Here is a 27232-nt window from a genome sequence, read left to right as displayed (position 1 = left end):
CATATTAATCCTGAGGAATTCTGCACATAAGAAATTGCAATAGAATCATGAAAGAAAATAAAGTCTTAGCTTAATGACGATTCCTTTAGACAAGCCATAGAAGTTCCTCTTATTCTCTGGACTCGGTCGGCTGACGAATGAGATGGATTAACATGGGAGAAGGCGGCATGGAGAATTCTTCTCTCGTGCTGCAAGACAAATATTTACAGTAGCAACTAATTTAACTACTGAATCTATATATTCAAGAAATTGAGAGTTACAGGTGACAAAATTTAATCACCTGTTATTAGATGTTATCGTGCGTCATAACGGTCAATCACCCAGCTACTACAAAAACTCTTTACCAGATGCATCAAAATAAAGGGAATATACTTAGCTGTAGGGCACTGTATAAGTTTTAAGATTGCCATGCTTCGCGTCCCCAGGCTCCGGCTAAGCCTATCCTGGATAGTGGCGCGCTTCGCTGGCTGGTCACGTGTCGTCAAGAACCAGGTTAAAAGGTTCCTTATTTGACACCAGCACTAGCTGAAGATATTATCTGCAAGGTTATTCACGCCTCACAGTGGCGACTTTCATCTGAGGATGGATAACGTCTGCCCTAGTGGCTGGGCAATGGCGTCTCCTTGTGAGTACGGTATGCGCAGGTCTGCCTCTGAGCGGCTCTCCACGTGTACTGAGTTGGTCCTCCTCCGCCCACGCCGCGTCGCGCGTTCATAAAACAAATTATGTCACGAACATTAATATTTCTCGCATTTATGCTTGAAACGTTGAAGACTGGACGGGTTTATTATTTAGAGGAGGAAATTATTATTATTTACCAATTTAAGAATAGTAAATATATAAGGGAGAGGAATTAATGTCTCCCCATGGCATTCACTGGTGACGTTAGCTTTATTACGAGATAAACGCTATGGCTCCAACGCTCTATTCGGCTTTTAGTTGGAGGTCAATTCATCTGCAATTAGTTATCATACAGAATGCCTTATAGAGAATCGAATTTAATTCTCACATACATTGGATATAATGTGTTTACTGTAAGGAAATCTGACGCAATACTGGCGTCAGGTGGCGTGAGAATTCTAGCCTACTGTACAGATGGAATTATTAGTACATGAGAATTCTACGCGTTGTTAATTTTACTTACTACACTAATTAGTATAGTTAGTAATAAGTAATGAGAATTCAACAGTGTTGTATTCGGTGTTGGAAATATCCAACAGCAGCAAAACTATTTGTTTATTGTTTTATAAACATAATAATTGAATCACTAATATGCACATCATACTTTTGAGTACTGTATAGCGATTATTCACCACTTTTATTATATAAATATATTACAATACACACTATTGAATAATATTACTGCAAAAAAACTAAGAAAAAATCAATCGAAGACATTGAAACAATTAGGTAATAATATCTTTGTGGCAACTGCCACCTGTCAGCGCGGGTGACGCTGACCGGGTCTGACCACTCTGTCAACGCCCACTTTTTGCCAGACTTCCTCGGTCAATTGCGCCCAAAATATGTCACCTACGATTTTTTTTTATTTTTCCCGTGCTCAGGGGACACAAATTAACATGTCTAGAAGACGAAAAAAAAATTTAGAATTTTTTTTTTCTTGCGCACAGGGGTGTAAATGTCCCCAGGACCCCTGAGCAGTGTAAGGGTTAAACAGCTTTGATTTTATACCTGCATTTGGGTGAGGTGATATGTTACAACAGTTTTGGATGAGGTGAAAACAAATTTTCAACACAAGACAGAACACGAAACAATGGGTATAATATTTTGTAAGTTAAAAGGAAGAATGTAAGTAACTGCAATGGGCCTATTGGCCCATATTTCTTGATGCTTCTATATTGGTGCGGAGTCTTGAAGTGGGTAGAATATAGTTGTGCATTAATTGGCTGTTGATTGCTGGTATCGACTTCTTAATGTGTAGTGCCTCGCAGATATCAAGCCGCCTGCTATCACTGCATCTATCGATGATTTCCGTGTTTTTTGATAAGACTTCTCTGGTGATGGTCTAGTTGTGGGAAGAGATTATATGTTCCTTAATGGAGCCCTGTTGCTTATGCATTGTTAACGATGCATAAGCCATTCTATAGGCCATTGCTCCCCTTGCCTCTCTGAGGGGGCCAGGTTCTGGCCGTGGTCCCCGGTAGGCCCTAGAACTCCATACACATGACTGATACCAAAGTCTGACATTAGCATATCAGCCTGGTAAAGCTCCGGGGAGCCTCCGGGTCTCACCCAGAAAATGGCGTTTCATTACATTCAACGCTGTTTTTTTCCAATATTTTGACTATAACACTTGTCAATGATACAGGTCTATATTTGATGGGATCTTCCCTGCTGCCACTGTTGTAGATTGCTGCTGCCTCTAATATCAACAGGGAATCTGAAATAGGTAGTACAGTGAATATCAACCTTGTAGTGCAAACATTTGTTCTGTGTTAGCCTTTTTCCACACATCTGCTAGGATTCCTGTTCACGGGGATGCCTGAAAAAATCTGTTAAGTGGAATGCTGAGCTCAAGTGCACATTCTCTCACAACCCATGGTGAAACTCCATCTGGACCAAATGCTTTGTTCTTACTTAGCTCCTTTGGCATTTTTTTCACTTTATATTCAGACACCTCTATGAAATGTGAGAAATCTTTAAAGAATTCGGATAAAGAAAGAGATCTAGAAGTGGTTCTAGATAAAAAGCTATCACCTGAGGACCACATAAAGAACATTGTGTGAAGAGCCAATGCTACACTTTCTAACTTCAGAATTGCTTTTAAATACATGGATGGCAAAATACTAAAGAAATTATTCACAACTATTGTCAGACCAAAACTGGAATATGCAGTGGTTGTATGGTGCCCATATCTTAAGCAGCACATCAACAAACTGGAAAAGGTGCAGAGACATGCAACTACTGTAATTTACTCATGGAAAATAGTAGAGGGGCTGGTCCCAAATCTGCACACAGAAATAATATAATTTGAGACCAGAAGGTATGGCAGCATGTGCAGAATACGCCCGTTGAAGAGAAGAGATGCAATAGGTACTCTGAGAGAACTCTGTCAACATCAGAGGCCTGATACTGTCCAACACTCTTCCACTAAATATAAGAGGCATAACTGGCCGACCCCTCACAATGTTCAAGAGAGAACTCAATAAGCACCTCCAAATGATACCTGATTAACCAGGCTGTGATTCATACGTCAGGCTGCGAGTAGCCGCATTCAACAGCCTGGTTGACCAATCCAGCAACGAGGAGGACTGGTCGACGACCGGGCAGCGGGGACGCTAAGCCCAGAAAACACCTCAAGGTAGCCTTAAGGCAAGGCTAAAAGTTTTGTGAAGAAATGTTTGCACTGCAAGGTTGATATTCACTATGTCACCTATTTCAAACTCCCAGTTGATATTAGAGGCAGCAGCAATACAGTTGCTTTTACAAGTTTCATTGTGTAGCCTAAGGCTTATCTTCATTGTATCTAGAGGCGGTTTACCTGCTTGATGGGGTTCTGGGAGTTGTTCTACTCCTACTTCTACTCTACTGGAAGTACTTGAGGAGTACTCTCTACTCCTCAAACTCTGACTTGTGAGAGTTTGGTCCACCAGGCTGTTGCTTGGAGCGGCCCACATACCCACCACAGCCAGGTTGGTCCAGCACTCCTTGGAGAAACCTATCTAGTTTTTTCTTGAAGATGTCCACAGTTGTCCCAGCAATATTTCTTATGCTTGCCGGGAGAATGTTGAACAACCGCGGACCACTGATGTTTATACAGTGTTCTCTGTGCCTACGGCACCCCTGCTCTTCACTGGTTTTATTGTGCATTTTCTTTCATATCATTCACTCCAGTATGTTGTTATTTTACAGTGTAGATTTGGAACCTGGCCCTCTAGTATTTTCCATATGTATATTATTTGATATCTCTCTCGTCGTCTTTCTAGTGAGTACATTTGGAGGGCTTTGAGACGATCCCAATAATTTAGGTGCTTTATCGGGTCTATGTATGCCGTATATGTTCTCTGTACTCCCTCTATTTCTGCAATCTCTCCTGCTCTGAAGGGTAAAGTGAGTACTGAGCAGTACTCATGATGCGACAACACAAGTGATTTGAAGAGCACAACCATTGTGATGGGATCCCTGGATTTGAAAGTTCTCGTAATCCATCATTTTTCTGGCTGACGCAATATTTGCTTGGTTATGCTCCCTAAACATTAGGTCGTTAGACATCATTATTCCCAAATTCTTTACATGGTGCTTACCTACTATGGGCAAATTTGATTGTGTTATGTACCCTGTATTATGTTTAACCCCTTGTATGGCTCCAGGCTATTTAGCATTTGTCACCCACAGGCGCATACAAAAATAAATTATTTTTTCTTTTAAACCTGTTAATTTGTGTTCTCTGATCATGGGAAAAATAATAAAAAAAATCGTAAGTGGCATATATTGCCCGCTATAGGGCGGGGAAGTCTGGCAAAAAACAGGCGCTGACTCAGCGTGCGTCCCAAGCGGTCTGTTGCTCGCCAGCTGTCAGGCAGGAGTGGCCACAAAGAGATAATTACCTAATTATTTCAATGTCTCTGATTGATTTTTCATAGTATTTTTGCTGTAATATTATTCAATAGTGTGTAGTGTGATATATTTATATAATAAAATGAGTGAATCATCGCTGTACTCAAAAATATGGTGTGCATATTGTTGATTCAATTATTATGTTCATCAAACAGTGAACAAATACTTTGTCGATTATTACACTATATACACAGGTTATATATAAGTATCTGCATGTTTTGTTCACCATAACGTACCATTAAGTCACTAATATGAGTCAAAAAGCAACGAGGAGTGACCACCACACACCAGCCAGCCACTGGCTGCCACTCACTCCCTCAACACCTCACTCGCCCACATTCTCCTCCCACCATACTGTTTTTGATTTTATTCACCATATACAGACGTTACATATAAGTATCTACATTCGTGTTCACCATAACGAACCACTAAGTTGGCATGCTGAGTGGCAGTGGCAACCAGTGGCAGCCCGCCTCTGGCTGCTACTTCCTCCCTCCCTCACCCACATTCTCCTCCCACAATACTGTTTTTGCTTTTATTCACTATATACAGATGTTATATGTAAGTATCTACATGTTTTGTTCACCACAACTGTACAACTAAGTTGATATAGTTAGTTCAGGCACTAAGAGACGTCGCTACACACAGTCAGATGGCGGCTGCTTCCTTCACACATTCAAGGTCAGACGCACTAAAGTTTCACCCCCAACAATACTGTTTGTGGTGTTATTACCCTATATACAGACGTATATAGGGAAATAACACCACTTTTATTATGTGTGATGTTAGTGCAACTGGCCTATAATTTTTTGCCAAGGCTTTACTCCCCCCCTTGTGCAACGGAGCTATATCTGCAGATTTAAGTGCTGCTGGTATCTCCCCTGTATCCAGTCTCTTTCTCCAAATTACGCTGAGTGCTCTCGCTACTGGTACTTTACATTTCTTTATGAATATTGAATTCCATGAGTCAGGCCCAGGAGCTGAGTGCATAGGCATATTGTCAATTTCTCTTTCAAAGTTTTCCGAGTTTGTGGTAATATCCGTTATATTATCTGCAGCATGAATGTCATTCATAAAGAAGCTGTCTGGGTCATCAACTTTCATGTTGTTTATTGGTGTGCTAAACATAGCCTCATACTGGCTTCTTAGAATTTCACTAATCTCTTTGTTGTCCTCTGTGTACGTACCTTCATTTGTAATTAATGGTCCAATACTGGTAGAGGTTTTTGATTTTGATTTTGCGTATGTGAAAAAATATTTAGGATTTTTCCTTATCTCTTGTATAACTTTCTGTTCCAATTCCATTTCCTAAGACTCATATGATCGCTTCAACGTTTGTTCTATTTCTTCGATCTCCCTGCTTAGGCTTATTTTCCTTGCTTGTGATAGTTGTGTCTGCCGAAGCATTTCCGTTATTTTTTTCCTTCTCCTGTACAGTTGTCTGCGTTCTCTTTCTAGAGTGGTCCTCTTTCTGCCCCTCCTCACAGGCACGTGCTTCAAGCAGACCTTGTAAGCTTCCGCTGTCAGTTGAGCTATTCCCTGTGTGGGAGTTTTGTCGTTTATGACTGTCTCCCATTGAATGGTTGCAAGGTCTACATTTATTTTTTCCCAGTCGATCCTCTTATTGTTAAAATTGAATTGATTGAATATTTCTTCTCGCTTATTGGGTCTCTTAGACCTACTACCGTTATTTATGCTAGTTCGCACTTCAATGAGCTTATAGTCTGAGTATGAAGTATCTGAGATTGTGATGTCTCTGATTAGTTCATCATTGTTTGTGAACTAATGATGAACTAGAAAACAAGTCTAGAAAACTAGAAAACAACAAAAACAGACTAGAAAACAAGTCTAATGTGTTTTCGTTCCTAGTTGGTTCTGTAATCTGTTTATTGAGCGAGAATTTGTCACAGAATCTCAAAAGTTCTCTGACCTGTGGTTGGTTATTTCCGGGTCATTCCCTGCTATGATATTTGTGTTTGCCATTCTCCATCTTAAATTCCCTGCTATGATATTTGTGTTTGCCATTCTCCATCTTAGACTCGGTAAATTGAAATCTCCAAGGAAGATTAACTCTTTTGCTGGCCTGGCACACACTGCAACGAAGGCTGAGCATTGGCCGTGAGCGCACAAACCACACTCAAATGTTTATACAGTGTGACCTCACTCGAACGAGGCGTAGGCGTTATATGAGGTGAGGCCGATTCGTTTCACTGCGGAATTCATTCTACCCGTCAGCCCCAGGCTGTCCCTCCCCTTCATGTGAAAATAACAAAGGTCCTACATCCACTATCAACAAAACAAAAAATTACAGAAAATCTATTTATTATGTATTTATCATTTTGAACATGGCACATGATAGAACAATCAATTGTAAACAATTCCATATTAAAATCAAAACTATGTGACTGTTATTGGTGGCCGCAAATATGATGTAATGGCCAGGATTTCCATAAGCCAACTGTATCAGTCTACATAAATATTCATAAACAATTCATTTATTTTGAAGTCTTCATTTTCACAATGGCATTTGATAGAACAATCATTTACAAACAATTTGGATTAAAAATTCTACATATATGAGCATTATTGAATCCAAAAAAGCAAAATCACATAATTTTCTCAACAAACTGAAGAAAAGGGGTGGTTGGTGGGCCGCCGGTGGTAGGGGAAGGAGGGTCAGGGCTGGCCGCTGGTAGTCAGGTGCGGGAGGGGAGGGGAGGGGGGGGGGTTGTAGCATGTTGGTGGTATAGGAGTGAGGGGGGGGAGGGTGGCAGCCAGACTGACAGGCCTTGGGCCAGACCAGGCCTCAGGCCAGGCCTCAGGCCAGGCCTCAGGCCAGGCCTCAGGCCAGACCTCAGACCAGGCCTTGAACCCAGACCTCGACGAAACTCGACCCAATGTTGACTGTATAGAGGCTAGCTGCCTCCTTACCCCTCCCTCCCACCCCAATACATCCCCTCACCACTGACCCCACACTTTATTATGAATTCTGCATTTTGACTACGGAATATGGTAGAGCGATGCATTACAAGCCACTGAAATGGTAAAATTTTCTCTCCTAATTTTGTCAAAAGCAGCAAGTGAGCTTAGTATCGAGGCAGGCAAGTGCTGCAGCAGTCAGCTGGCGTCTCTACTCACCCTCCTTCTCTGACGCCTTTCCACCCCCTAATACATCCTCTCACCACTGACACCACAATTTATTATAAATTGTTCAATTTGACTATGGAATATGATAGAGCTTTGTGATGCAAACAACTGAAATGGTAACATTTTCTCAGCTAATTTGGTGAAAAGTAGACAGTGAGTGAACTATCGAGGTGGAGCATGGAGGCGCCAGCCACGTGTTGCCATTTACATGATAACTCGAGCCAGAGCTCTCCACTGACACAACCTGCCTCCCCTGACACCACTATTACTCCAGCTTCCCTGACAACTTACACCACTGACAACCTGCCTTCCATGAGAATAACTTACACCACCTGCCCCCCCTAACAATAAACCCTAACTACTGACACCACTTGCCCCCCTGACAATAACTCTCACCAATGACCCTTGATACCATTTTATCATCCTTCAACCATTTATCCCTAGAAACAATGGGTAAGCATAATAAAACACTGTATAACTGTTTACACTTTGGCTAATCATAGATGATGACAGCCACCTCCGACGCTCGGTCTCGGTGACTGCTTGGATGAACAATCCTCGCTTAATCAAACATTTGTATGTTCCACTGAACATTTAGTACCTAATTCAATTTGTTCGGATCTTCTGGGAATTCGCTAGAACGGGGTTCGTTAGTGAGGATGAACTGTACTCTTTTCAGCTTTCTAACCTCAATTTTCATGCTACGTCATTCATTTTGCTATCAAACTGTTCACAATATAAAGGGGCACATTTAAAACCAGTCCCATAATATTCGGACAATAAATGGGATTTTTAAAAATGCATTAATTGATGATGGCATTACCTTCATCAGGGACTCAGCGTGTTTTGGTTTTATGATGTCGATACCCTCATCAGGCAGCGAAACCCCTGATATTATTAGTTGGTTTTTGTTAACCCTTGGGCTGCTCTCTTGCGATATTAGCCTGCAACATGTTATATAAAAGTGTTTATGTGTGTTTCCTGATCACAGAAAAATAGAAAATAATTTGTGACATATTTTGACCACAATAGGGCGAGGAAGTCTGGCAAACGTGAGGCGTTGACAGAGTAATCGTCGGAGGCAGTCAGCTCCACCCGAGCTGTCAGGCGGGAGTTGCCACAAAAATATTATTACTTAATTATTTCAATGTTTTTGATTTTTTTTCTGTTTTTTTTCGAGTAATATTATTCAATAGTGTGATATATTTATATAATAAAATGTGATCCATCGCTATACTCAAAAAGTATTGTGAGCATATTAGTGATTCAATTACAGTGCATCCTCACTCTAACGAACCCTACTCTAAAGCATTCCCGGATAATCCGAACAAATTGCATTTGGCACTAAATGTTCAGTAGAACATACAAAAATTCATTTGTGTTGTTCCACTGATGATGATGACCTAGGCCGGTATGGCAGGGCTGTGAGAGCTGTGTACTGTACATACTCTCCACATCGTTCACTTCAATATCTGTATCACTAGTATCAGACACCTGTCTTAGGTCTTTTTCCAAATTTGAGTTATCAAAATCACTGGCATGCTCATCTTCAAGGAATATGCCCTGTATTTCAACATCAGAGAGTGTTTTCTCAAAAACATGGCCAACTAGAGACTGGGAGCTCAAAATGGATACATACAAAATGGTTGCTACCTTGAATATGAGCCTGCCCACAACCGTGGGGAATGCTGGGAATTTTTTTCAAGCTGGCAAACACCTCAGGAATCCATCTTGTACCCAAGTTTTGAACCCTACAATATATCTACGAGTGCCTTAACCACTGTGATGCGCCGAGTTTATTGTGACATTCCCCGTGCACATGAAATTAAGTATTCCCCAAAAAATGTTTTTTTAACCCTGAACATGTCTATGTAAAAATAAATACAAAATTCCACTTACTTTGGCTGTGGGGACGTGGACAAGGTGCGCTGTGACGTCATCATGGCTGGTCGCCCGTTCCAGAAACAAGCGTGCAGGCCATTCAAGCATTGTGAGTTGCCACAAATATATTTTCAATTATTTGTTCTATGTATTTCCAATGCGGTTTTATTAGTTTTTTTTATTGTATATGACGCATATTTTTGTTATTTACAATATGTATACAACAGAACGTTCATAATGTTCCATGGAACTGTGATACTGTGAGTCAGTAATGTATCCACAATGTTTATTGTTGCAATATTACTTGCTAAAAATTTACTAAGATTACACTATGTATAGTTTCACACACTATTTACACACTAACACACTGTATTACACAATCAGTACTTCGGAAGAGAGTAATAATCAATGAAGTAGTCCAGGGTACAAAGCGCGACTTCGCTCTCGTTGCACCAGGTACAGATAGATTTTCGCTGTTTCTTTGTTCTATGTGCTTGCAAATAACGCACTCATGTACACCCTTGGCTTTAGGACTTGTAAGTGGTATGTAGCCAAGCTCGTAATGCGTAAGGTAGTCTTGAAAATATCGCTTTGTAAGGTCCCTGACTGGAAGATTCAGTCATTTATAGCAAGTGTCAGTCAATCTAGAAGAGATTCAGCCATTCTGGAAGAGATTCAGCTAATCTTGAAAATATCTATGGAAAACACCACCATGGAAACCGCTAACACTGTTCATCTATGCTACTTGTATCAGATGCATCATCACTGAACCCAGAAAATGATTCATCTATGTATCACCTATATAAATTGGAGATGGCATAGGTGGGCATGGGTGGCGTTCACAGCTACAACTGGATACGCTCGCTGTATCACCCTAATAGGTGCGGTATCACTTGCATCCGACCTTTGTGTTAGGTCCTTATTGCGCCTAGCTTCATCAATATCATGACCCTTATGTTCTTCAAGCTATAAGGTCTGAATTTCCCCGACAGAGAGCGATCTTTCAATACTGCGTCAGACAGGTGTTTGGGAGCCAGAGGTGCGTGCACCACCCCATGGTTACTCACTCAATACTAACCCAGCCAGCAGCCGTAGGACATTCTGGGAATTTTTTTCAAAGAAAGCTGCCTCTCACTGGAGGGTCCCAAGAGTTCATTTTGTATGCAACCTACCGCGAGCGTGTTTTGACCGTGTACAAAAAAAAAACTTTTGTCGGTGGGGACAGTTATTGGCGAAAAGCATTTGTCGTTTGGCACAGTGCAGTGGTTAAGGTGTTATGCGCACCCCTTGATCGAGCGAAATTAGGCGCTAATGCATTTCAGAGGGTTAATACACTCAACAAAACTGGTTAATAATACCATGACTAATACAATCAACATCACTGGGTAATGCCAATATGATGAATACACTCACCATCACTGGGTAATGCCAATATGATGAATACACTCACCATCACTGGGTAATGCCAATATGATGAATACACTCACCATCACTGGGTAATGAAAACACCAAGATTAACCCTTGTGTGCCTCCGGGCTATTTAGCATTTGTTACCCACAGGCGCATACCAAAAAAAAAAAAATTTGTTTTTCTTCCTAACCTGTTAAGTCGTGTTCCCTGACCACGAGAACAAAAAATTCAATTGAACTTACCAATGACGTAATTGAGCCGACAAGATGGGCGATGACATCACACCATGCATGATCGCTCATGCACGGTGTGTCCCAGAGGCGTCGCGTGCGGTCTTCAAGCAGCCAGAGTTGCCACAAATTTATTTTCGCGGCATTATTTACAGTGTCTAGGCCTATTTTATTAGTAATATTAGTCACTAATTGTGTTGCACATAATGTTACATCACAGTCATTGTCAATAAATGTTACATACATCGAGTATACACATGTGCACACAAATGTTTTCCATTACGCCATTATATTATGTAATCACAATGTTCATTATTATATGTACACACAAGCACGCACTATGTACAGGTTTTTGCACTATTATTGCACATTTAGAATTCTTAGAGAGTGGTAGTCATTGAAGCAGTCGACAGCACACAATGGCACTGCACACACTTCACACCATGTTTACCCCACTTTACGTTTCTGTACTCTCCTTTTTGTTGTTTTACATACTAGGCATTCACGTTGGCCTATTGCACGCTTTCCAGCTGGTGGCAAATGTTTTAGTCAGTATTGCTGAAAGGCTTCCATGTGAGCAAGCCTGGGTGTTGCAGCATGCTGCAACACTGGGTTCATGATTGGTCTTTGTAGGGAGGGAGCCGAGCGGACAGCACGCTGAACTTGTGATCCTGTGGTCCTGGGTTCGATCCCAGGCGCCGGCGAGAAACAATGGGCAGAGTTTCTTTCACCCTATGCCCCTGTTACCTAGCAGTAAAATAGGTACCTGGGTGTTAGTCAGCTGTCACGGGCTGCTTCCTGGGGGTGGAGGCCTGGTCGAGGACCGGGCCACGGGGACACTAAAGCCCTGAAATCATCTCAAGTTAACCTCAAGATTGTATGCCAGGGACATCTTTACCAAACTTTGCTAATAACTGTGTTGCAAGTGTAAAAGCAAACGCACGGAAACTAGGTTTACGTCCAGTTTTCACCAGATACATATTATAGCAGTTCAACATGCTCATGTCAACATGATGGAAAAACACTTTTTTCGTCCATTTCAATGTTTTCCGCACACACTCGATAGTGCCAACCATCATGTTAGCCTTATCAATCAAACGCATGTTGATATTGTAGTCAAGAACACAATCTGGCTTATATACTGGTTCTTTTGTTACACAGTTCACCTTGCCACTGTTCACCATTGTACCCTCATGAACGGTTGTCAGCATGTTCACTTCTCTCTTGTCTTTCCACCGAAATGAGGGTATTTGATCACATTTCTGTAGCTGGCACTCACCAACTGCAAGTCTACTGTCAAACACTGGCATTTCCCTCCTTCGTGCCTTTACTGTGCCAACCAATCCAGTTCTATTTTCAACCAAAAACTTAGTTAGCAATGGACTTGTATAGTAATTATCTGTGTATAAGATGTGGCCCTTGTTCATCCATGGTGCCATCAGTGACTTCACCACACTACCCGAGAAACCATGTTCGTCGTTACCGGGAATGTCTACGTCGCTAGCTGAATACAGAATCATGTGTAACACGTATCCTGTTTCACAGTCACACAGTACAAAGAATTTCAATCCAAATCTGTTTCGTTTGGAGGGAATATACTGCTTGAATGAAACATATCCTTTGAAAAGCACAAGGGATTTGTCAATCACCAGCTTCTGTGCTAGTACGTAAAAATCTCTGAACTTATCAATCACTTCATTCATATAGTGCCTCACTCGCCAAAGTAAATCATCCTCTGTCCGGTCCTCATTACTTGCAAAATGCAGACACCTGAGGAGTATCTGAAACCTATCTCAGGATATATATTTCCCTAAGAAAGGTGTTGGAATAGTCAGATCTTTGCTCCAGTAATCTGTAATAGTGTGTTTGACACAGTGCTTCATCAACATACATATTGCTAAAAACGCATACATTTCACCTACATTGGTGGTTTTCAAACGTTGCAATCGTGAAAATTCTGTTATCTCTCTTCTAATGAGATGAGTCGCATGAAGGTTCGTTTGGTGTACAATATATTCCATGAGCGGCTCATCATAGAATGCTGTAAAATAATCTAATTCACTCATATCCTCTCCATTATCAGGGAAAAGCTCGGTAATCCCGTCTTTATTGTCAAAGGCAGGAATTTGAGGAATAAAACCAGCACCATCACTCCACACTAGTACACCTGGTGTCCTGCGAGACGCAACAGGGGCATGACGGCGAGGAAGCGATGTACACCGTGGACCAGGAGCTGAAGCCCGTCTATGCACAGTACGGCCGCTACATGCACATAAGGTGGAAGCACGTGAACATCACCACACTACCCGAGAACATCACCATCACTACACTACTCTTGGTGCCTCATGTAGTTCCATGCGGTGGCGCTTGGCTGGGTGAGACGCTGCTGACGCGACAAATTCTCGCCCAGTAACACCACTAGTACTGGCACCAGGCTCGGTAACACTATGTTCTGATTCCACTTCACTAAAACCAAAAAAAAAGAGTCACCTTCCTCTGACTCGTCACCGAGAATATCCTCAGACTCTAAATAAGCACATGAACTGTGTGGTCGTGGGTGAATTGGAGTAGACACTGGGCAAGGTGGTATGGGTGAGCGTATAGGCCTCGCCATGGGAGGCCGTATCTCATTTTCATTGTCCGTGCTATCATCGGTCAATTGTGTGTAGTCTTTATCAATGTCAGAGTCATCAAAATCACTTTCCTCACCATCAGAAAATAATTCACTGGTTATTTGCTCTTGGGTGAGTGATTGTGTGGTGCGCGCCCCAGAAGCATTCGGCCGTGTGCTCAACATGGTGGCTGCTGGGTAACTGATGCCTCCCACGCGATGGTAGCGTGAGCTGGATTTTTTTACAAAATGGCGTCTGTTTACTATAACCCCTAAGCAGCGTATGGGAGTCCCCTCTACCCTGCGGGCCTTTCAAATCTTGCGCGGTACTCCAATGCATCATATGATCTGGAGCGCAAGTTACTGCAAGTCCCTCAACCCATCATATGATGTGTTGTGCACTTAAAGGGTTAATACACAAAGCATCACTAGTTAATGACAACATAATAAATATACTTACCATCACTAGTTAATGACAATATCATGATACACACACACACACACACTGGTAGTACAGTAAGAATAAAATTGTCCTTACCATCATTAATGGGCAGAAGTTGTGTTTGCTATCGTCCTTGGTAGCCGAGCACAGATGGAAGCAGTATTTCCTATTAGGCAAAATAAAACAAATTTAAGGTTTCTATGACTAAATTTTTCCCATCAAAACATAGTAAATTTTTAGAAAAATTTAATAATTTTTTTTAGGTATTGTGCTTTGAGCAAAAGTAAGGGGGGCATCCAGCAGTAAGGAGGGCAGCCAGGAGTAAGGAGGGCGGGCAGGAGTAAGGAGGGTGGGCAGGAGTAAGGAGGGTGGGCAGGAGTAAGGGGGGCGGGCAGGAGTAAGGAGGGCGGGCAGGAGTAAGGAGGGCGGGCAGGAGTAAGGAGGGTGGGCAGGAGTAAGGAGGGTGGGCAGGAGTAAGGAGGGTGGACAGGAGTATGGAAGGTGGGCAGGAGTAAGGAGGGTGGACAGGAGTATGGAAGGTGGGCAGGAGTAAGGAGGGTGGGCAGGAGTAAAGAGGGTGGGCAGGAGTAAGGAGGGTGGGCAGGAGTAAGGAGGGTGGGCAGGAGTAAAGAGGGTGAGCTGGAGTAAAAAGGGTGGGCAGGAGTATGGAAGGTGGGCAGGAGTAAGGAGGGTGGGCTGGAGTAAGGAGGGTGGGCTGGAGTAAGGAGGGTGGGCAGGAGTAAGGAGGGTGGGCAGGAGTAAGGAGGGTGGGCAGGAATAAGGAGGGTAGGCAGGAGTAAGGAGGGTGGGCAGGAGAAAGGAGGGTGGACAGGAGTAAGGAGGGTGGGCAGGAGTAAGGAGGGTGGGCAGGAGTAAGGAGGGTGGGCAGGAGTAAGGAGGGTGGGCAGGAGTAAGGAGGGTGGGCAGGAGTAAAGAGGGTGGGCAGGAGTAAGGAGGGTGGGCAGGAGATAGGAGGGTGGGCAGGAGTAAGGAGGGTGGGCAGGAGTAAGGAGGGTGGGCAGGAGTAAGGAGGGTGGGCAGGAGTAAAGAGGGTGGGCAGGAGTAAGGAGGGTGGGCAGGAGTAAGGAGGGTGGGCAGGAGTAAGGAGGGTGGGCAGGAGTAAAGAGGGTGAGCAGGAGTAAAGAGGGTGGGCAGGAGTATGGAAGGTGGGCAGGAGTAAGGTGGGTGGGCAGGAGTAAGGAGGGTGGGCTGGAGTAAGGAGGGTGGGCAGGAGTAAGGAGGGTGGGCAGGAATAAGGAGGGTAGGCAGGAGTAAGGAGGGTGGGCAGGAGTAAGGAGGGTGGACAGGAGTATGGAAGGTGGGCAGGAGTAAGGAGGGTGGGCAGGAGTAAAGAGGGTGGGCAGGAGTAAGGAGGGTGGGCAGGAGTAAGGAGGGTGGGCAGGAGTAAGGAGGGTGGGCAGGAGTAAAGAGGGTGAGCAGGAGTAAAGAGGGTGGGCAGGAGTATGGAAGGTGGGCAGGAGTAAGGAAGGTGGGCAGGAGTAAGGAGGGTGGGCAAGAGTAAGGAGGGTGGGCTGGAGTAAGGAGGGTGGGCTGGAGTAAGGAGGGTGGGCAGGAGTAAGGAGGGTGGGCAGGAGTAAGGAGGGTGGGCAGGAGTAAGGAGGGTGGGCAGGAGTAAAGAGGGTGGGCAGGAGTAAGGAGGGTGGGCAGGAGTAAGGAGGGTGGGCAGGAGTAAGGAGGGTGGGCAGGAGTAAGGAGGGTGGACAGGAGTAAGGAGGGTGGGCAGGAGTAAAGAGGGTGGGCAGGAGTAAAGAGGGTGGGCAGGAGTAAAGAGGGTGGGCAGGAGTAAGGAGGGTGGGCAGGAGTAAGGAGGGTGGGCAGGAGTAAGGAGGGTGGGCAGGAGTAAGGAGGGTGGACAGGAGTAAGGAGGGTGGGCAGGAGTAAAGAGGGTGGGCAGGAGTAAGGAGGGTGGACAGGAGTAAGGAGGATGGGCAGGAGTAAAGAGGGTGGGCAGGAGTCTAGGTCGAGGGAGGGGGTAGACGTACCGTGCGCTCTCCGTTAAAATCGTGACATTAACAGGGATTTGTAGGACTACTGCCGTGGATTACTGATTACAGACATAACAAAGTGCATAGTGACCCGCTGGAAAATTGAAAATAGTCATTAACAATAGAACTTTGTGTTAAATAGAGAATAAACGGGAGACCACGTGTGAGCCAGTGAACGAGGCTTTGTGTACATGCGTGTATTAGGAAAAAAAAAAAAAATAGTGAACGGTGATTCGTGGAACAGTGATGTGGAACGGGTATCACAACAACATATAAGTTGGAAGTGAATATTATAAATATAGAACACTAGAAATATAGAATAGTGGCAAGAGGCGGCATCAGTGGTTATAAATCGGGTAACTGGAAACTGGTGACATCAACCTGGGACAACAAGAGGTCACCTGTACTGACCGGGGGACCAGCCTCGCTACCTACGCTAAGTACCTGCCATAAAGTTTGAACAAAATAATATACATACTATTACAAATATACGATATACATATAATATTAAACATATAAATATATATACATATATATTGTTACAAATATACAATATACATATAATATTATAAATATATAGATATATACAACAAAACAAGGCAATATGGGGGTAAATAAACAAATTTGTGGCCACTGTAACAACTTCTTAAAGACAAAGCTAACGGGAATTGAATGTTATATCTGTAAGACTAGATTCCATTCAGCTTGTACAGGAGTGAGTAACGCTACGGCACTGAGAGCTGGCCACTTGCTCTGGGTGTGTAAAAATGACCTGCCAGCTGGAAGTGCAGTTGTCCTGACAATGGGCGATGGCCTATACTTTGAGTGGGGAGTCCGTATAAACAACTGGGCCTCTACCCTTCAGACTGAACTATTTGCCTTGATCCTTGCACTGAAATGTGTACAAGTCTCAAAACTTGATACATTAATTGTAAGTGACTCCTTATCATCCTTAAATGCTCTCAACTCTTTAAGACATAACTGTAACATGCTCGTGTCCGAAGCTAGACACAAATACAACAAAATTACTAAGGATGGTAACAGAGTCCATTTCATGTGGTCTCCATCACATGTTGGCCTCCGAATGCATGATAGAGCTGATAAGTTAGCCAAAGAATCTGCCTTTAAAGGAGCCGTTGAGTGTAACCTTGGATTGTCAATGAGCAATCTGAGAGCAGCTGTACACCGAGAACTTCAACAAGATCTTGTAGATCTGAGGCAAAGTGAAATTGACACCAGTAATTCCATCTATCATCATACTATCATGCAAGAGGAGCCACACATCTATGGATCATCCAATAAAATCAGCAGACTTCTAGATGTTACTACTGCTCGGCTTAGACTCGGTTACAAGTATCTCTGGGAATTCTCATTATCTGCTGATGTAGACCTGACCAAATGTAAACTGTGTCAACAAAATTATTCGCACACCCTCCGTCACTATGTGATGGAGTGCGAAAAGATACGTGAATTTAGAGACAATTCTATAACCAATGTTCCAGCGATGTGTCAATATTTCATTCAAAATGATCTGCTACCAGAAATTTTAGCCAAATATCCCCAGTTTGCTAACTGTAGGTAGTAACTAAGTGATTGTAACCTATCCACCGCTGCCCACTGGATGGGGGGCGGTGTGCAGGACAAACATATAAATTTTGACACTAGCTCTCCACATATGTCAGTTGCTTAATTTAGAACCTGTACTTGAGGTCGATCTCGAACCCATTGTTGATGTGATGACTTATATTGAATTTTGTAACTAGCTCATCAAGATTGTAACTTGCTTAGCTAAATGAATTGTGGGGTTCAGTCCCTGAGCCCATTATGTGCCTCTGTAACCCTTTCCACTACCGCCCACAAAATGGGTATGGGGTGCATAATAAATGAACTAAACTAAACTAGCTTGGAATATCCTAAAAAACCTTCTAGATAACATGACGCATGAACGGAAAACATCATTCATTGGAAGCCTACCAGCCATCCAGATGGAGTGGGAAAGGAACAACAATTCTAATATACAAGGGGCGGAGGCTATAGTCAGGGATGAAACTGAGGCTGAAACTCAGGAAGTTGTAAACTCTGACTCAGTAGGCCAGGATGTAGATGACAGTAAACTAGAAAGTGTACCAGACAGCATTGACAGCTCGATAGGTACAGACACCACGACGGTTCTCGATAGAGCAATTCAGAACAGAAGGACAGACTTATGCAAATTTTATGCAAAGGGCATATGCAGACATAGATATGCTGGTAATAAGAAAGGATTAGAATGCAGTTACCAACATCCCAAAAAATGTTTAAATATGCTTAGGAAAAGTGAGTGTCGATTTGGATCAATATGTAGGTTTTTCCATCCTGATATGTGCCAAACCTCACTGGAGGACAGAAAATGCTATGACCTTAGCTGCCCACACTTTCACGTGAAAGGCACGGAACGCTACATAAAGAGTGGCAAGCAGGATAATGAATTTGGAGGAAACTCTATAAATTTTTTATACCAGACCGGCAGAGAATTCAAAAGGAGCAGCATGGAGAGGGTATGGAACTGGATGCCAGATCCACTTGCATTCCAGAATTACAGATACAATTACCCACCGAAAGGGAACTACAACTACGACAGAAAACTGCCCTACAACAATCAGTACTGGTCAGAACAAACTCATTATGTCCACGATTAATGGACGTGCCGAAAAAGTCTCCCATTCAAACTATCACTAATAGAGTAACCTCATTCATCTTTGCCAACATACAAGGACTGAAAACAAGAACAAACAACAAAGTACAGTTCATAAATGGCCTCCTCACGGAGTCAAATGCAGTATTTGGAGCTTTCACAGAAACCCATGCAGGGGAATTGTTGGACAGTGAGATCTGGATTCCAGGATATAACCTATACAGGTGTGATAGGAAAATTAGGTCACATGGAGGAGTGGGTTTGTATATTAGGGAAGACCTTGTATGCTCGGAGCTCCTAAACGTTACAAATGAGGTGGTAGAGGTACTGGGATTAAAAATAGAGAAAATAAATTTAGTGATTATACTAATATACAAACCGCCAGATGCAACGGCTGAGGAATTCACAGAACAGATAAGCAAAATAGAGAATAGCCTTGATAATTTGGAGAACCCGATACCTGATATTATCTTCCTAGGTGACTTCAACTTGCCTAGTCTCAGGTGGAAAATAGCAAACAATAATATTATACCAGGATATCTATCAGGACCTAACCAACCACAGATTAGAGAACTACTTAGATTCTGTGACAAATTTTCACTCAATCAGCAGATATCGGAGCCAACGAGAAATGAAAATATTCTAGATCTGGTCTTTACGAACAATGAAGACATTATCAGAGACATTACGATATCAGATACCACATACTCAGATCACAAACTTATTGAAGTGCAAACGACCATCAATACTCAGAATAGACCTAAAACGTTGATAAAGCGAGAGGGGCTATTCAGTAAATTCAATTTTAATAATAAAAGGATAGACTGGGAGATAATAAACAGGGAACTTACAAACATTCCATGGGGAACTGTTCTAAATAATACAAGTCCTACAGAAGGAATAGAAAAACTGACTTCAGAAGCGTATCAAGTCTGTCTGAAACATGTTCCTTTGAGGAAAGCCAGAAAGAGATCTAACGTAGAAAGAGAACGCAGACGACACTATAAACGCAGGAAAAAATAACGGAACTGCTTATGCAGACACGAATTTCCCGTCAAAGAAGGAATAATTTAAATAGGGAGATTGAAGAAATCGAGAGGAAATTGAAACACTCATATGAAACTGAAGAAAGGCAGTTAGAACAGAAAGCAATTCAGGAAATAAAGAAAAATCCAAAATATTTCTTCTCATATGCGAAATCAAAAGCAAAAACCACTGCCAGTATTGGACCTATTCGTACAAGTGAAGGTTCATACACGGAGGATGACAAAGAAATTAGTGAAATCCTAAAAAAGCAGTATGAGGACATGTTTAGCACTCCAATAAACAACATGAAGGTGGAAGATCCAGACAATTTCTTTATGCGGGATATTCAAACCCCTGTAAATATAACTGATATAAACACGAGCGCACTAAATTTTGAAAAAGAAATTGAAAACATGCCCATGCACTCGGCCCCAGGTCCAGACTCATGGAATTCAATATTTATAAAGAAATGCAAAGTGCCGGTAGCACAGGCACTCAGTATAGTGTGGAGGAAGAGCTTGGACACGGGGGAGATACCAGATGCACTTAAAGTAGCAGACATAGCCCCTCTACACAAGGGAGGGAGCAAAGCATTGGCAAAAAATTATAGACCAGTTGCACTAACATCGCACATCATAAAAGTATTTGAGAGAGTGATTAGGAGTCAGGTCACCAATTTCATGGAGACCAATGACCTTCACAACCCAGGCCAACATGGATTTCGAGCGGGAAGATCGTGCCTCTCACAGCTACTTGAGCACTACGACAAAGTCACTGAGGCATTAGAAGAGAAACAGAATGCTGATGTGATATACACAGACTTCGCAAAGGCTTTCGATAAATGTGACCATGGCGTGATAGCACACAAAATGAAGTCAATGGGAATAACCGGTAAAGTAGGACGCTGGATACTCAGTTTTCTGTCAAACAGGACTCAGCGAGTAACTGTCAACCATATAAAATCAAATCCAAGTGCAGTGAAAAGCTCTGTACCTCAGGGTACAGTCCTTGCACCGCTGCTTTTCCTTATTCTCATATCAGATATAGACAAAAATACAAGTCACAGCTTCGTATCATCCTTTGCAGATGACAAAAATCAGTATGAAAATTACCTCGGCTGAGGACATTGAAAAACTTCAAGCTGATATTAATAAAGTTTTCGACTGGGCATCAGAAAATAACATGATGTTTAACAGTGATAAATTCCAGGTACTCAGGTACGGTAAAAATGAGGACCTTAAACATAATACAGAGTACAAAACACAATCAAATGTACCCATAGTAGGAAAACAGCATGTAAAGGATTTGGGAATAATAATGTCTGACGACCTAACGTTTAAGGAGCATAACCAAGCAAATATTGCGACAGCCAGAAAAATGATAGGATGGATTACGAGAACTTTCAAATCCAGGGATCCCATCACAATGGTTGTACTCTTCAAATCACTTGTGTTGTCCCGTCTTGAGTACTGCTCAGTACTCACTTCCCCCTTCAGAGCAGGAGAGATTGCTGAAATAGAGGGAATACAGAGAACATATACGGCACGCATAGACGCAATAAAGCACCTAAATTATTGGGATCGTCTCAAAGCCCTCCAAATGTACTCACTAGAAAGAAGACGAGAGAGATATCAAATAATATACATCTGGAAGATACTGGTGGGCCAAGTACCAAATCTACACAGTAAAATAACAACGTACTGGAGTGAACGACATGGAAGAAAATGTAGAATAGAACCAATGAAGAGCAGAGGTGCCATAGGCACAATCAGAGAATACTGTATAAACATCAGAGGTCCGCGGTTGTTCAACGTCCTCCCAGCAAGCATAAGAAATATTGCCGGAACAACCGTGGACATTTTCAAGAGGAAACTAGATTTATTCCTCCAAGGAGTGCCAGACCAACCGGGCTGTGGTGGGTATGTGGGCCTGCGGGCCGCTCCAAGCAAAAGCCTGGTGGACCAAACTCTCACAAGTCGAGCCTGGCCTCGGGCCGGACTTGGGGAGTAGAAGAACTCCCAGAACCCCATCAACCAGGTATCAACCAGGTAACCAGGAGTAAGGAGGGTGGGCAGGAGTAAGGAGGGTGGACAGGAGTATGGAAGGTGGGCAGGAGTAAGGAGGGTGGGCAGGAGTAAAGAGGGTGAGCAGGAGTAAAGAGGGTGGGCAGGAGTATGGAAGGTGGGCAGGAGTAAGGAAGGTGGGCAGGAGTAAGGAGGGTGGCAGGAGTAAGGAGGGTGGGCAGGAGTAAGGAGGGTGGGCAGGAGTAAGGAGGGTGGGCTGGAGTAAGGAGGGTGGGCTGGAGTAAGGAGGGTGGGCAAGAGTAAGGAGGGTGGGCAGGAGTAAGGAGGGTGGGCAGGTGTAAGGAGGCTTGCCATGAGTAAGGAGGTTGAGCAGGAGTAAGGTGGGTGGGCAGGAGTAAGGAGGGTAGGCAGGAGTAAGGTGGCTGGGCAGGAGTAAGGAGGGTGCGAAGGCAACCTGTCCTCCTAAAAAGAACGTCGCTTTTGGCCGTTTGCCCGTATGGCCGAATTTGGACGTAATTTGAAAATTAAAATAATTTTGAGATTTTTTTTTCAGCAACAGTAAGTTAAGGGTCCTCTGATAGGTTAGGTGGGCAGGAAATTCTCATAAAGTTTCAAAACGGTATGAAAAACGTTAATTTAAAGTGTCCTCTCATAACCTCTGCGCATACGCCGGACGACTCAAATAGAAAACGGAACAGAACGTCACTTTTGTGAGTCGATTTCATTTCAAATTACGTCCAAATTTGGCCATAGCGCGCATACGAGCCAAAAGTGACGTTATTTTTAAGAGGACGGGTTGGGGAAGGAGTAAGAAGGGTGGGAAGGAGTAAGGAGGGTGGGCAGGAGTAAGAAGGGTGGGCAGGAGTAAGGAGGGTGGGGCAGGAATGGGGAAGGGGGTATGGGCGGGTTCTCGGTTGCCACCCCTCCCCTCTCTACAGCCTACAAACCACGTGCGTTAACCATTAAGCTGCTACAGCCTGGGCTGTAAATAGGGGCTGTAAAAGCTGGGGCTGGGCAAAAAATATTTGAATTAAGTGAAAATTAATATTAAATGTTAGACAAATCTCCAACTTATTGGCATAAGCATCATGCAAGTTTCATCCCAATATTTTCAAAAATGTATTTTAGACAATTTTTTTTTTTAAAGGAGAACATTTTGTTGATAAGGAGAACAGCTCCTATTAACTGGAACTGAGGGATAATGCAGTAATAAAGAGATGCAAGCACTTGTACAAAGAAGAAGAATAGTAGCAAGAAGTGTCCACAAAGTGGATATGCAGCTGGTGCCTGTATAGCATTGCTGAGTAATACATAATAATACCAATAATAATGAGTATGTTATCATGCTCTATTTTGTTACATATCATAAAAATGTATTGCCTAATGTTAATATCTGTTACTGTCACCAATATCCAAAAAACCAGCATTGAATGTAATGAAACGCCATTTTCTGGGTGAGCCCCGGAGGCTCCCCGGAGCTATCAATGGCTGATATGGATACCCTAACTATTTTGCATCAGTCGATGTGGGTGGAGTTCTAGGCCTACCGAGGACCACGAGCCAGAACCTGGCCCCCTCAGAGAGGCACGGGGAGCAATGGTCCATAGAAATGCACATGTGATTTGGAGCATTCTATATCTGTCATCGACCGGGACAGGCACCCAGAAAGGTAAGCGCCACAAAACAAACCCCTATTCTGGTTAACAACAAAAATTGACAAACGAGTGGACAGAACTCCCCCAGGAAAACGAACTAACAAGCATGACGTCACGCGAGCTGCGCCGCATGTCTGCGCAGCTCCCCCCTCCCCGGAAGGGGGAGCCCCAGACCCCCGCGCCGGCGATCCCCACCCCAGTTCTGAGGCTGGATATCAAAACCGCGAAAAGAACCCGCCGACCGGAGGGAGGGAGGGTGCCAGGGAGCCTCCGGGACTCACCCAGAAAATGGCGTTTCATTTCATTCAACGCTGGTTTTCTGGGGGGAGCCCCTACGGCTCCCCGGAGCTACCTCACCAAAGACTACCTAAGAAAACAAGGGGACATACCCGGGCGGCAGTCGGTGAATCACTCCACAACATGAAGTCGAGACAACAACCCAAGGAATATCATTCGCCAGAAAAAGGGGAGAATGGCCGCAGACGAAGAAACCTATGATCACGACCATAGGAGCCAAAAACCACTGCGCCTGAGAAGAGCAAGAAGCTCTGCCACACGACCCCCAGAGGCGAATGCCAACACAAAAAGAAAACCGAGGCAAAGCAAACCTGACCCCAAGAAGCCACAACCACCAAGGAGAAGAAAAACAGAAGACCACCCTGTCCAAAGACCAGGACGACACAGGCAGTGCATAAGCAGGCCGGAGGTGTAACAACGTATGATACAACCTGCGAAACGGCGCAGAAGGAATATCGATACCGAAAGCTAGCAGCAGAAACCAAGGTGCCAGACCCAGGAACGGCCCCAAGCGCCACTACATCCTCCGCAAGCCAATCCTATGACAGCCCCAGGAGGGAAAAAGAAAACGCAGGACCAAAACGAAAATGCCACAAGTGTGCAAGTCCACCTCCACAAGTGCAGCTGACAGGGAAGGAACTCGCATAAGGAGCCGCCCCGCACCAACATCCCGCAGAAGGGCAAGAGCGAAAAGACTCATTAAGAGGAGCAAAATCGCTCCCAGGAAAACTAGTAGCGCCGAGACAGTGTGAAGAGAAGAGATATTCACAAAAGAACAAAAAGGCCAACACCCAGGTGCTGCTGGGAAGAGGACCCACAAGCCCTAAAAAGGACCGGAGGGAAGCTCAACCGAATGACGACAGACGCACCAGAAAACGGGAAGGAGCAAAACCATCCCGAACCTTCGAGAACAAAAAGAAGCAAACACAAAGGACAAAGGCCCCAAAACCCTATCGCACCCGAGACCAAAAGTCATGCAGAAACCCCAAGAAGAGAGGGACATGACGGAAGAAGGCCCGTCCCGGAAAAAAGGGGCGAAGATCATAGAAAAGCACCCACCGACAGGACGGAAACAACGGGCACAACGGACAAGGAAACCGAGCCCAGGGAGGGGCCGACGCCCACAAAGCACATGCGGAGAGGGGAAACGGAAAACCCAACACTACAAAACTGCAAGTCCCCCCCCCCCCCAGAGGGGTAGAAACACCCCAGCGGGGACCAACGGGGCCTGAGGCCCCCCTCACGTGAGCCCCACCCCAGCCCTGGGAACCCACCCTGCAGGCCCCGGGGCCGAGCTGTCCCCTCAAAGCCCCAGCGTCAAAAAAAAACCCGGGGCAGCCGTGAAAAACACGAAGGAAGGGAGCCCACTAGGCTCTGGAACTTGAACCAAAACCGGAGGATAGGCGAGGGGCGAGACGAAGACCCCAAGCTAATCCCCAGCCAGCACAATGAGGCGAGGACAAGACAGTGAAACCAAGGAACATAGAAAAACCAGGCCCGGCACAGCAAGACCAGCAAGGAAGGAGAACCCCAGAGGGAGCACGGAAGGGCCGAACATAACGTCACAACCAACCCCGACTCGCAGCTGCAGTACCAAAACCGCAGCAAAACGTCACCACACTCCCCGAGGAAGCGACAGGGAAGATAGATAAATCGTACACGAGTGGCACACAAGGGGACACAGGCGGAAACCGAGCACCCAACTGAGCCACAGGGACGGAAGAAGAAACGTGTGCAGTGTAACAGGCAATCAAAGGAACACATTAGGCAGCACAACATGGGCTGACCCCATACACAGACAGCCCCAAGAGCAGAGATGAGAGTGCCCAAAAAGCACAGAATCCGCCCGACAGGCAAACGACAGGTGAGAGGCAGAAACAAAGAGCCAGAACCCAACCTGCAAACACAAGGAGGCGAACACAAAACCTCCGACACAGGAAAACTTACTACCAAACAGGCACCCCCACCGTTGCACTGCGGAACAAGGTGGAGGCGGGGCCCCAAACTCAAGCAAGGTTAGACAAGAATAGGAGAGGGGCAGGAGGAGTACAGGCAGGAACCGCCTCGGAAGGGACAAGAGGCCACCCGCAGACACCCGTGAACCGAGGAAGGAATCAGGTGGAGAGAACAAGAGCTGCCCAGTATGGGCTAATAGCCCTGCAGTAGGCACCTCGGGTGATACGGTCCACGTTCTCAAGTACGTATGTACACCTATTCCTACTCCCAAAAACAAAAACAGCGTCAGGACGAAGGAGACGCCAAAACCGCACCAACTCACCAGCAGAACATAAGCCCTGAAGGGCCATGACGCAAGCGTTCGAGTCCGTATCCGCCGGAGGCGGCCAGTGCGCCCATGCTGGAGAGGAGGGGAGCAGCGAAGGAGGCTCCCCACCCTAGAACGCAGGGAAAAAACCTCATGATTTTCCACAGCGGCACCCCAGAACAAAGAAACGGGGCACGGATTGGATTAAGAAAAGAGCGAGAGGCGAAGCCCCCCGAGAGAATTGGAAGCAGAACACATGTGCACACCGCCCGGAACCAAAACAAACTCCCACAGCGCATGCGCAGGACGCGAAAGAAAGTAGCCCAACAAGGCGAGAAGTAGCTCAACCAGGCGTGAAGTAGCCCAACAAGGTGAGAAGGAGCCCAGTAAAGCGAGAAGTAGCCCAACAAGGCGAGAAGTAGCCCAACCGGCTACAAGGAGCCCAAACGGCGACAAAGGAGCCCAAACGGCGACAAAGGAGCCCAAACGGCCACAAAGGGGCCCAAACGGCGACAAAGGAGCCCAAACGGCGACAAGGAGCCCAAACGGCTACAAGGAGCCCAACCTGTCCAGAACAGAAGGAACCAGTATGGAGGCAAACTCTGGGACACGCAGGAGGAAGCCGCAAAGGCCAACCGCACCACAGGCGAAGAGATGCGGTTAGCCGAAAACCCTCTGAAGACGGAACTGAAGAAGCCACAGGGACACAGAACCGAACCCGGGGAGGAGCAGAACCCAAGCCCAAATTGTACACAGAGGGGGGAAAGAAAACCCCACTCCTCGCAACAGGAAGCCCCGCTCAGAAGGACGGAAATCCAGGCGGGGCGCAATGGAGCCCAAGGCCCCCAAGGCCGCTCCTCCCCAACCCCAGGAGTCTCTGCACCAGGCCCCGGGGCCGAGTTGACCTCCAAAGCCCCGGCCTCACAAGAAAAAGCCGGGGCAGCTGAGAGAGCTGAAAGAGAAGGGGCCCACTGGTCAGACCCCGGAG

General features: G+C 44.9%; 1 protein-coding gene across 2 annotated transcripts in view; it reads right to left on the bottom strand.

Moving 5' to 3' along the window:
* Positions 1-27232, bottom strand: part of LOC138355921 (tripartite motif-containing protein 59-like) — a 60704-nt gene that overhangs the window by 23211 nt on the left and 10261 nt on the right. The window contains exons 1-2 of one of the 2 annotated variants that reach the window (XM_069311471.1): positions 16303-16679; positions 14396-14465 (exon numbers count right to left, since the gene is read on the bottom strand). In XM_069311471.1, coding sequence (XP_069167572.1) covers positions 14396-14401 — 6 coding nt within the window. In that variant the 5' untranslated portion in view covers positions 14402-14465; positions 16303-16679. Of the gene's footprint in view, positions 1-14395; positions 14466-16302; positions 16680-27232 lie in introns of those variants that run through there. The other variant, XM_069311470.1, reaches the window with a different exon arrangement.

Source organism: Procambarus clarkii, chromosome 69, assembly GCF_040958095.1.
Source record: "Procambarus clarkii isolate CNS0578487 chromosome 69, FALCON_Pclarkii_2.0, whole genome shotgun sequence".
Classification (NCBI taxonomy): Eukaryota; Metazoa; Arthropoda; class Malacostraca; order Decapoda; family Cambaridae; genus Procambarus; species Procambarus clarkii.
Note: the sequence above shows the minus strand (reverse complement) of the source record. Positions and strands in the feature narration are given on the sequence as shown.